Here is an 11785-nt window from a genome sequence, read left to right as displayed (position 1 = left end):
GGTGAATCTTTTCTGAATTAGACTTAGACTTAATTAAAAAGTAGTACTTGCCTAAACTATGTAGGGAAAATCCAGTCTATAGGAAATCAGCTTATATAAGAGAATCCTAACTCCTCAAAATATTAACTGGAGTTTCAATTAAGAAGGAAAAAAAATTGCAGTGGAGAGAGTTCCTTGATTATGCAAGTTGGGAAAATTCTACTTTATATTGTTTCCTTCTTAGAGAATCACAATGAACCTTAATTCAGGCTCTAAAAAATCCTGAAGCAGTGAAACATAATTTTCTGTAACTGGGCATTTCCCAAACTTACTTGACCACAAAATGCTTTTTCCAAATAATAATAACATACCATAGAATTCACGCTCTGTAAGACTTTGGCAGTCTATTATAATTGATTCTGAAATAAAAATGACTGAGGCATGTGACCAAACCACTTCAACTTCCCAAGACAGGCCATGCTGAAAAGTTCAGCTACCTATGAATATAATTTTTTACCTAGAGATTAATCTCTTCATTAAAATTTATTTCATTGAAGTATAGTTGATTTACAATATGTTAATTCCTTCTGTACAGAAAAGTGATTCACTTATACATATATATACTTTATTTTTTCATATTCTTTTCCTTTATGGTTTATCACAGGATATTGGATATAGTTTCCTGTGCTATATAGTAGGACCTTACTGTTTATCCATTCTACATACAATAGTTTATATATACTAATCCTATACTCCCAACCCATTCCTCCTCTACCCCCCACCAGTGAATTCGGTGATGCAGAATAACATATTCAGGCAGATCCCCTGGAGAAAGGCATGGCAACCTTCTCCAGTATTCTTGCCTGGAGAAGCCCAAGGACAGAGGAGCCTGGTGAGCTACATTCATGGGTGGCAAAAAGTAGACATGACTGAGCAACTAACATACACACAGAATAACAAATTGATGGAAAACACACTTCAAAAACCCTACAAATTGCATTTAGTGTTATTTATAACACATCTTATTTATCACATCTTATTCCAGAAAGAATTTGCTGTAACACATAACACTAATACAAATGGTGAAATATAATGGAATCAATCAAAAAATAAATTGAATGATAAAACCAAGGCCAAATTAAGTAGAAACAAATATGAGGTGGGGGCAACCAGCACAAATTATACAACTAAACTTTAAATTTAGTTCTGAGCTCTCCAGCAACCAAAACCAAAAAGGATTCACGGCCATTTACATAATTACCATGATGAAAAAAGAGAAAGCTTTGACAGGTTCATAAGGAAAACAAGGCTTTGTTGGATTGAATTCTAAAAGGAATCATTCAAAAGGGAGAATTTCATGGAAGATATAATGCTTCCAAACTGTTTTCCAAATTCAGTAACAAACTTATGTGGCTAATTCTGATAGCATTGCCAATGATAAAGCTCAGGCCAAATATTAAATTTTGTGAAGTTAATGGCTTCCATTTGTCTTTGGCTGATTCAGGAAGACAAGTTACAAATCTAATAAAGTCATGAAAATCCTACAACAAATTACCTTTGTACTTCACCATTTTCAGAATTAAACTAACAGGCAAGAAAAGATAATGAGCTCTTTTTAGTTAAATAATAATAGTTAACACTTATATAGAGCTCTCTATGTGCCAAGCAGTGTTGTAAGCACTTTCCATGTATTCATTCATTTAATCCTCACAACTCTATGAGGTCAATATTATTATACCATTTATTTTACAGATGAAGAAATGCAGACCCAGAGACTATGTGCCCAAGGTCACAGAGCAGTATTAACACTGTCTGCTTGTCACTTGCAATTGAAGCCAACTTTTCCATATGGATGGAAGCCAGTCTTTGACAACAGAGTGAAGAATACTATTCCCTTCAATCTATACAATCAGAGGAATCTTGTGATTTGTCATCTTTATGTCCCTAGAGCTGGAGAAGGTGGTTCAGCGGCACTCTATCAGTCAAGTCCGACCAGAAAACAAACCATTCTGGGGACTTAGAACAGAATGAAATACAAGAGACTGGTTACACAGCAACAGCTCAGAGCCCTCGGGAGATGGGGAAGTAGCCTGGTGATTAGCAACAGAGGGAAGGAGGAGGTGTTCTTATGGGAGTCTGGGGGCTGGGACTGCCCACCGCAGACCTACGGGAGCACGGAAGAGCTGCCAGAGCCCCCACTCCAGCTTCTTTCAACTGCCCTCCATCTTCCCACTGGCTGAACCCTGCCAGAATCCCGCTAACAGGAAAAGGCACCCTCCAGGGATCAGCCCACCTATGTCATAAGGCAGCCTTCCTATGATACAAGATTAACAATCCTGTAAATGTTGAGGAACGGACCTAAAAGCAAAACTGCCCAAGACTGGCCCAGGTACTAAAGTTAACAGGTAAAAATTGTGTCTTCCAGTAGCTGAGGCTAAAGGGTTTCAGAAGGCAGGTCACTGGGCAGATAAAGGCTTGTTCTCTAAATTCCTGGTCTAGAGACGCTAACAAGGGGGAAATATTCTTTTTGCTTGAAAGAATACATACATAAAATACTCCATTCTGCAGGTAGCAAAACCATGGTATTGTTACTCAAGAAAGGGCTACAGGTTGAAAATATAAACAGAGTCATCAGTTCAATTCAGTTGCTCAGTTGTGTCTGACTCTTTGCGACCCCACGAACCGCAGCACGCCAGGCCTCCTTGTCCATCACCAACTCCCGGAGTCCATCCAAACCCACAACCATTGAGTCAGTGATGCCATCCAACCACCTCATCCTCTGTCGTCCCCTTCTCCAATTGATTCCATAAAAACACATTTAGCACCTATGAGGTTCAACTTGCTAAGGCAGAGATTCCTAAACGATGTGGCCATGGCTTTCTGGAGTGCTGTGAGCTCTTCACAGATGTGCTCCCAACTCTGACGGGTCCATTCTGTCCCAACTGAGCCCCACGCATACACGGTGATGCCTGTCCCATGGAGTGATGAATAGAATGGGTCCTATGACTCATGGTCAGCAGCATAAACGTTCCTGCAGGAAGTAAGAAGGGTGACCTAACAGCGAATCTCGTGACTACAGCAAGATGATGTGTTGACAGGAACAAGTGAGAACTCTCAGTAGCACACAGTCAAGCAGACAGGAGCATAGCTGACATTCAAACAGCATAGCAATGGGGGGAAGGTAGTGTGTGAGCAGGCGGACCTCTTCAGGTGAGCTTCCCAAAGCGCTAGTCAAAATGGCACCAGGTCACAGAGAGATGGAAAACCACGGCTCTACACGTGCCCGACACAAAGCCTACCGCCTTGAACGGGTTTCTGAAATCCCCAGGATCAACATATGTACGCAATACCTAAAAGGTGAAGCAGAGAATGAGAATTGTCACAAATGAGAGATGATGTTAAGAGGATTCTGAGAAGAAAGAGATACTTTCCAGCTGGGGTCAGTGGATTTGGAGATGGATTGTATAAATTTTGGAGAAGAAGTGACATTGGGAGCTGTGTCTTATATATATATTTTTTAATTGGAATATAATTGGAATACAATTCACAATGAAGTGAATCAGCTATATATATGTGTGTGTGTGTGCGTGTGTGTGTGTGTGTACACACATATATTCCCTCCCACTTGGACCGCTCTCCTACTGACCCCTCACCCCCATCCCACCCCCTAAGTCATCACAAAGCACCAGAGCTGAGCTTCCTGGGCTTTGCAGCAGGTTCCCACAAGCTGTTCACGTTACACATGGTGGTGTGTGTATGGGAATGCTAATCTCCCAGTTTGACCTACAGAGATAGAAAACGAGAATTACTGGTGGAGGGCACAGCAAAAGGGAAAAGGCAATATTGCTAAAGCAGGGGGTTTGGCTGCTGTCTCAGGCAGTCATTTATCGAAGTAAAGGGTACAGAAAGGAAAGACTGAAAAATCAAGATGAAAAGGAAATTTAAGATTACACCTAAGAGGCTCTTTAAAAATTCACTGTTGCATAAATCTTCAATGAAAACTGTTAACGGCAATTTTGGATATTTGATTACACTCTCTATATTTTAAGGCAAGTCTCGTTGAAGAGTTATCCCATGCCATTTTACATTAGAAGCAGGGTGCCGGGTCAGGGCCCCGGTCCTGCTGCCCTGTAACAATAAGGTCACACGCAGGATCCTGAGCCAAAAACATGCACCTCACACTATCTAGGGCTACAGAGAATATGTGGAAGGAGGTATTAACCACCAATTTCTCCTTGTAATGAAAGAGAGGCAGAGAATATATTACTAGCTTCAAATTAAAATAATGGAGTGTAAAAATGTTTCACCTTATGAAATTATTTCATTGTATGAAATAATTTCATGCTATGTGATTTTTCTGCCAGTGTGAGCATTTGGCTGGTACATCAGCTTACTGACAGATATATTCTAACTGCAACAATCTGACCATTTAAAAAAGTATGAGTGAAAAAGAAATTTATTCAGCTGACATAACTGCAATTCTAATTTCAGATCTTCTTGGCCTCACTAAACATCTCTCATATTTACAGTTTGATTTTTATATCTCCAGCAACAGAAAAGTTTGCCATGAGAAATTAACTGATGAATTGTTATAAAGCAAAATTAAATATAGAAAGCTAAGTCACTGACAGTTTCCTATATTCATTTTGTGTTTCAGAACCCAGTATATTCTTATTTTCTGAAGCATGTACCATTAGCATATCAATGTGAATTAGATGACTTAGTTCATGTAAAGAATGTTACAGAGTGAAGGAGGGGAATGCATTTTTTTTGTTGTTGTTTTCAGAAATGCATACAAAAATAGCTGGCCTATCACATTATTACCTGAACCATTATTAATGGGTTACTGAAAGTGACCACAAAAATGACAGAAATAAAAGCTTTATGTCCTCAGAAGAGTCTCATACTTACGGTCTAGAACAGAGTCCAGCTCTGTTTTCCTTATAAATGGGCTCTTAATGCATCGGATGTTGGTGGAGGGAACACAAGCATCTCCCCCCGGGGTTCCTTTGCCTGGTGCAAGTAAGTGAGGTGGTACGAGGCTTCCCCATTCTTTGTAACCAGACTTGGATTCACAAGGCTTGGATCCCACTTTCAGCACTGCCAACAACTTCCTCTGTGATTCGGATGTTTTAACCTTTCTTCACCTGGAAAAAGGTATAAATGATTATTTCAAACCATTTCATAAGAATGCAGGAAGAAGAGAACACAACAATGCATGGGGAAATATTTTGAAAGCTGAAAGGCCAAATACAAATGTAGATGTTATAATTTTCCTAAGAGCCTGAATACACCCAACCTTTTATTTCTAGTTTCAAGCTAGAAATAGGGAGGAAGACTTCTATTTCCTTTTGTGCCTAAATTGAGCAAAAGATACACACCACCTTGATACTTTTGAATTGTGGTGTTGGAGAAGACTCTTGAGAGGTCCCATGGACAGCAAGGAGATCAAATCAGTCAATCCTAAAGGAAATCAACCCTGAATACTCATTGGAAAGACTGACACTCAAGCTGAAGCTCCAATGATTTGGTCACCTGATGCGAACAGCCAACTCATTGGAAAAGACCCTGATGCTGGGAAAGACTGAAGGCAAAAAGAGAAGAGGGTGGCAGAGGATGAGATGGTTAGAAAGAATCACTAACTCAATGGACATGAACTTAGGCAAACTCCAGGAGATAGTGAGGGACAGGGACGTGCTGCAGTCCATGGGGTGGCAAAGAGTTGGACATGACTTAGCGACTGGAAAACAACAGTCTTATTTTGACTTTTTGTCTACTTCGAGCATTTGACTTGAAGAAGCCTTTTGTGGGCAAGCTGCCCACTCAGAGCTGAAAGGAAATCCAAACTTCACTCCAAGTCTGGCTAGTGGAGGTGGAGAGAAGAGAAAACAGTGCTGGAATTTCCAGTCTCCAAGGAAAGATTGAGTAGGACTGCAGAGGAAACTATGGTCCCATAACCTGTTACAGACCCTACAGGGAACTGGATTTGGTTTAAACTTGAACAACATTGAGGCATGACTTGACTCTACTTAAAACTAACCTTTGAGAGAGTCTCAACTGCTGAGGCAGAAATTACACAGGCTTTGCCCCAAGCATAAGAGATGATGTGTGAGAGTCTTCCCACCTGGGGAACTGGTCCCTGTGAAGATTCCTCCGCCTGGAGTACATGGCTTCTCCTAGCTTTGCCCTTTCTTAAGGAGCTCTTTCTTAGGGAAAGCTTTCCGGCTGACACCCCACCCCACTTCAATCCAGATCATGTCCAGTGTGAAAACTCACAGACCCTACACCTTTTTTTTTTTTTGGCTGCACATGCAAGGTTTGAACCCTTGTCCCGTGCAATGGAAGTTCAGTGTCTTAACCACTGGACTGCCGGGGAAGTCCCTGCATTTCTCTTTTATAATCATTGATCTTTGTTTGGAATTAATGATACATTAATTTGATTGATTAGCTCTGTTGTTCTCTCCCCCATCTCCACCTCCTCACCCCTAGCAAGCTCCCTAAGGACAGGGAACCCTTTGATTTTATAGTGCACCCAGAACAGAGTAGAATGCTCAGTTCAGAGTGGGCCTTCATTAAATATTTATTAGATGAGTGATGAAAGCAATATGATTTGAAAAGAATGTCAAAGCAGAATATTTCAGATCACAAATCATTTCTAGGTAGACACATTTATGCAGATATACACTATTTACCATAAAACCCTCAATGTACAAGGCCATATTGCACAGGAGGGAGACCACGAAATGAGGACATTAACCAATCAACTTTAACAGCAAGTTAGTAGGAAGGGGAAATGCTGCACATCCAAAAAGGGGGTTCTTAGAAACCGGATGGTTTACAAGGTCCTAACTGGCCATGTTTAGAACTTTTAAAGGAGGGACGTGAGAAGAGCAGAGATACTGCTTTCCAGGTTTAAAGGCACGAACTCACAGCAGACCTCGGAGAGAAATTCCCTTCGGGACCAGGTACCATAGGAGATGACAGAAAGTTGCTCGATGGGGCCACCCTGTCCTTTTCAAGCTGTTAGGACACTTCCAGAAGCATGTGTAACAGCAGCCAGCCTGCTTGTGTTCTTTTCACTTTCTTCTGTTCTATAAAGTTGAAAAATGTGGCTTACTTGGCATTCATTCACATGAATGTAAATAACAAGGAAGATAAATTTTTCAGAAAATATTCTTCAAGCACCACAGCAAGATAAAGCAGTTACTTGTTCTTAAACTTGATTAAGCTGTACTCCAAGAGACCATGCTTTTTGGATAAATTCAGTTCCCATCCCCTCCATTAGTTTTTTTTTTTTTTTTTTGCACACACTTATTTACACACAGTTTGGTGCCAATTTTCAAGAAAATAAGGTTTCTTTTTAATTTCTATATTGTGACCTTCCTTTATCTTTCAATTATTCTATGGGACATACAATTAAATTCCATCTTCCTCACTAAGTGGCTTGAATTTATGACTTCCTGGGAGCTAACACATTTATTTGTGTGTTAGACAAATATAAAAAATAAGGATGCTGAGTAGTGAAGATCATGGGGTTTTTTTGGTGCTTTTAAAGCTATAGAGTTTCTTTTCTTCCCTTCAAAAGGTTGTACACAATAAATTACACGGCAAACAAAAATGAATTAAGTGAGACTGAGAGATCAGAGAAGAAATAAAGAGGCGCCAGTTTCTGTAGAGGGTCTTTAATGGCTAATGCTTTGGGACTATCAATTTGGAAAGGAAAAAAATCAAATAAAAATCCATTCCATACTCATTTTGCAGACCTCATCCTTTTCTTTGTTTTCCTAGAAGTAACTCTGCCAATATTCTATTGTATATAGGATCTATTTTGTTTTTCTACTGTGTCCTAATATTCTGCAAACAAATTCTAACTCTCTTAAAGGCAGACAGAAATTAAACAAATCAAATGCTGTTTGTTAAGTAATTTCAAAATAAGGGTAAGCAGGACACTTTCACTTATGCGTTGTCAACCATACAATTTCCCCTTTACTCTCACCATTGCTCCTACTATGACTAGCAGAAATCCTAAAAGATCAGATAATACAAACCCAAAGAGGTCTTCACATTTTTTTCAACTTCATACTCAAAGCCCATCTCAAGCTATGGACTGCTTTCATCCTTGAGACTGTTTGAAACCCATTAATTCTTCCTTTGGGAGAGTAAGAACAAGCCATGATCAGAGAGGAAACTGCCATTTGTTTCCCTCTGTGGAATATCTCCTTTACTCCATTTAGTAGCAGCTGGGGCTGAAGACATGGGTTTATTCCATGCTGGGGAGGAATAATTTATTTCTCCACAATGGTGAGTCCCTAGCAGAGTTCCTTGAACACAGAAAATGTCCAGTGCAAACTTGGCGAAAGAATGGGTGAATGAAAGAATAATATAACTTTCATTGTTTTAAAATGAATCATTTCCACGCTGTTATCTTACTACATTTCAAAACTCCTTGTTACCCAGTCTTTACAAAATAGGTTTTAGGCTTCCCTATAGAGAAACAAGGGCTTCCCAAGTGGCACTAGTGATAAAGAACCCACCTGCTAATGCAGACCATGTAGGAGATGTGGGTTCAATCCCTGGACCGGGAAGATCCCTTGGAGGTAGGCATGGCAACCCACTCCAGTATTCTTGCCTGGAGAATCCATGGACAGAGGAGCCTGGCAGGGTAGCAATGAATTAGACACCATTGGAGCAACTTAGCGGGCATGCATAGTAAAACAAACTATGGCAGAGAACTATCGTGGCTTCAGAAAGGCTTAGAAAGAAGGACCTGTCTCAACTAAGCTTCACATGAAATAGCTTTGTCTGAGTGACACTTCAGAGCTTCTCCAGGAGGGATTGCTTTGGAGTGTGAAGCAAAAGTAAGGTGCTCCCAGCTGCAGCCATGTTTAGAAGGTTTTCATTTAGGAGGAGCAATGAAATGTCTAAATCAACCAGCACCCTTCACCTTGTTCCATAAGGTTATTATGGAGATACAGTGTGACTTACTCTGAGAGAAATCTTGGCTTTTACTGACCTACAGTTGAGTTTTGTGTGTCTCTATATTTTTTCCTTTGCTTTTACTTTATTCTTTCGATGACTACAGAATTTCCTGTTTGGTTTCTCTGCAAGGGACCACGTGTTTAGGGGTGAGGGAATGAATAAATCCTAACTCTACAAAGATGACTGTTTCAGACAACCTTAATAAAAGCACAAGTCCCTATCTTCTTCACGGTGCCACCGTGAAGCTTTTAAGAAGCTGCTTAAGGCCACCACCGAGCAGAGACACGTGTCAAGGACCACATAACTGCCATCCCTCCTTTTGTGCCAAGGTGCTTAACCAGGGAGGGAGTGGTGACTACGCGACCCCATGCGCTTAACTGGAGCAGAGTCCCTTAAAGGCCAACTTTGCAAACAAGAATAACCTTGAAAAAGACCCTTCAGGCTCAGATCAATGCTCAGGAACGTTGCCAAGTTCCTCTGACATTCCGCGGATGTGTTACTTACGCGGGAGGAGAGGCCTCCTTCCACCCCAAACCCAAATCCCTGTTCTGTCCCTCCAGCGCAGTGGGTACTTGTCGGATGAGCCCTGGGGAAAATAGGTGCCCCTTCTCTCCGTCGGCGTCAACTCGGGTGACCTTGGCCGAGTCCTCCCTGTCCCTCTGGGAATACTTCCGTGGTGCCGTGACCTTAGCCTCTCGGGAGAATTCTCTATGTGCTCTGGAGATCTACTGGGGGTAGTGGATTCCCAGCCCTCTGGCTCTGCCTGGGAGAACCATCCTGCGGTCCCCAACCCCCCAAGCTCTGGGACCGCTGCGGGACTGCGCTAGCCTTTATTGGTCATCATCCATTTTTAATCAGAAAGATCACAAGAAGGATGGTAAGCGAATCCCAGTCGCAAGTCAATTTAAATAACATTCCTGGGGAAATTCAATCACTTAAAACCGAGACACCTACGCTAGCAAGAGCCCCCGCCCGTGCGGCTGGGAAGAGCGCGACGGCTGAATTAATCAAGATCAGGGGGCTCCCAGGCTGCGCGCAGAGCGTTAACCCTTCCAGCCCCGGAGAGTACCAAGAGGGGCTTGGTCGAGCGCGGCCGGCCGGGGCCAAGATGCCCAGGGCAGCCCCGCGCAGGCTGCCTCTGCCATCTTGGGCGGTTCCGGACGCCCAGCGCCCGTCCGGGGCGGCTGGAAGCGCGGGGTTGAGGTCAGAAGCTCAGGAGGCAGTTCGGGCGGCGGGAAGCGGCCGCCTCCCGCAGCTTCGGCGCGCCTCGGGCTCCTCCTTCCGCCCAAGCGTGGCCGAGTGAGCACTGCTCCGGCCGCAGGTAGCAGACGCGCGGGAGGCGGCGCACAGCACCCGAGCCGAGCGCCAGGGGAGGGGCCGACGGACGAGCGGACAGACGGACCTCCCGCCCCGGACCCTAGCGACGGTCCGCGCCGGCCATGTGGGGACCCGGGATCACGGCCGAAGGCCTGTCGGTGGCCCCCGCGCCGCCACCGCTGCTGCCGCTGCTGCTGCTGCTGGCGCTGGCGCTGGTGGCGCCCTCGCGGGGCGGCGGGGGCTGCGCGGAGCTGGCGTGCGGCGAGCGGGAGCGCTGCTGCGACGCGGCCAACGCCACGGCGGTGCGCTGCTGCAAGCTGCCGCTGCACGCCTTCCTCGACAACGTGGGCTGGTTCGTCCGCAAGCTCTCCGGGCTGCTCATCCTGCTGGTGCTCTTCGCCATCGGCTACTTCCTGCAGCGCATCATCTGCCCCAGCCCACGCGGGTACCCCCGCGGGCAGGCGCGGCCGGGGCCTCCGGGGGGCGCCGGGCAGCCGGGGGCTGCGGGCCCGCCCGACGACGAGGACGACGACTCGCCCGAGCTGCTGCGCGACGAGGTGGCCGCGGGCTCTCAGGACTCGCTGCTGGACAGTGGCGGCGGCGGCGGCCGGGCCGGCGGCGGACGCTCGGCCCCCTCCTGCGCCTCGGAGCACGAGCTGCGCGCGGTGTCGCCGGTCTTCCTGCAGCTGCCCAGCTACGAGGAGGTCAAGTACCTGCCCACCTACGAGGAGTCCATGCGGCTGCAGCAGCTCAGTCCCGGGGAGGTCGTGTTGCCGGTGTCGGTACTCGGCCGCCCGCGAGGGGGCGGCGCCGGGGAGTCCGACGGCGGCGGCGAGGGCCGCTTCCCGCTCATCTGAGCACCCGCGGCCTCGCGAGGACCACGCGGACAGAACCGGGCCGGGGGCTGCGGGTGGGACGCCCCGGCCCGGGTGGCCGCGGCCGCCGCCAGTTGCCTGAGACCCCCGCCTGTCGCCCGGAGACTGGGTTGGGGCCACCCCCAGCCCCGCGTCCCCGGGGATGTTAAGTTTCCCTACATTTCATTCGGTTCAAGGAAACGTTAGGCACGCGCGGCGGGGACGACCGCCGCAGACCAGTCCGGCGCGCAACTTTGGAGGACGTCGCCGCCCTCAGCCTCCCTTCGGCTGGCTTGTTTTCACTCGTGAGTGCCTGCTTCCCGAATGAGAAGACCTAGGAGCCTCCGGAGAAGGGCAGTGACCAGTAGGGATGCAGGGGAAGGGGCGCAGTGCCGCTCGTTTCCCTCTCGCCTGGACAGGTCGAGGTCTCCCAGGATGGGCGCAGGGCGAGGAGGCGAGCCCGGACTGGACACTGCTGCGCGCGGTCTGGGCCAGCAGCACCTAGGTATGGGCGAACCCTCCCTCGCCGAGAGCCCCCCCAAAACCCTTCTGTGTCTTCTGGACGCAGCACAGTCACAGCTCACAGGTTGGTAGGGGGACAACCGTGATAACCGGCTAGTTGCTGTACTTAACACAGCAATTACGGCACATCCAAG

The 11785-nt window shown here is 46.1% G+C and overlaps 1 protein-coding gene across 1 annotated transcript; it reads left to right on the top strand.

Moving 5' to 3' along the window:
* Positions 1–10263: 10263 nt before the first annotated feature.
* Positions 10264–11257, top strand: C8H3orf80 (chromosome 8 C3orf80 homolog). The gene has a single exon (XM_065943186.1). It carries the CDS (start codon positions 10398–10400, stop codon positions 11130–11132), a length of 735 nt encoding a protein of 244 aa, XP_065799258.1. The 5' UTR covers positions 10264–10397; the 3' UTR covers positions 11133–11257.
* The last annotated feature ends 528 nt before the right edge of the window (positions 11258–11785 follow it).

This window comes from Muntiacus reevesi, chromosome 8, assembly GCF_963930625.1.
Source record: "Muntiacus reevesi chromosome 8, mMunRee1.1, whole genome shotgun sequence".
NCBI lineage: Eukaryota > Metazoa > Chordata > Mammalia > Artiodactyla > Cervidae > Muntiacus > Muntiacus reevesi.
The sequence above is the reverse complement of the archived record's forward strand: the minus strand, read 5'-3'. Positions and strand labels throughout refer to the sequence as shown.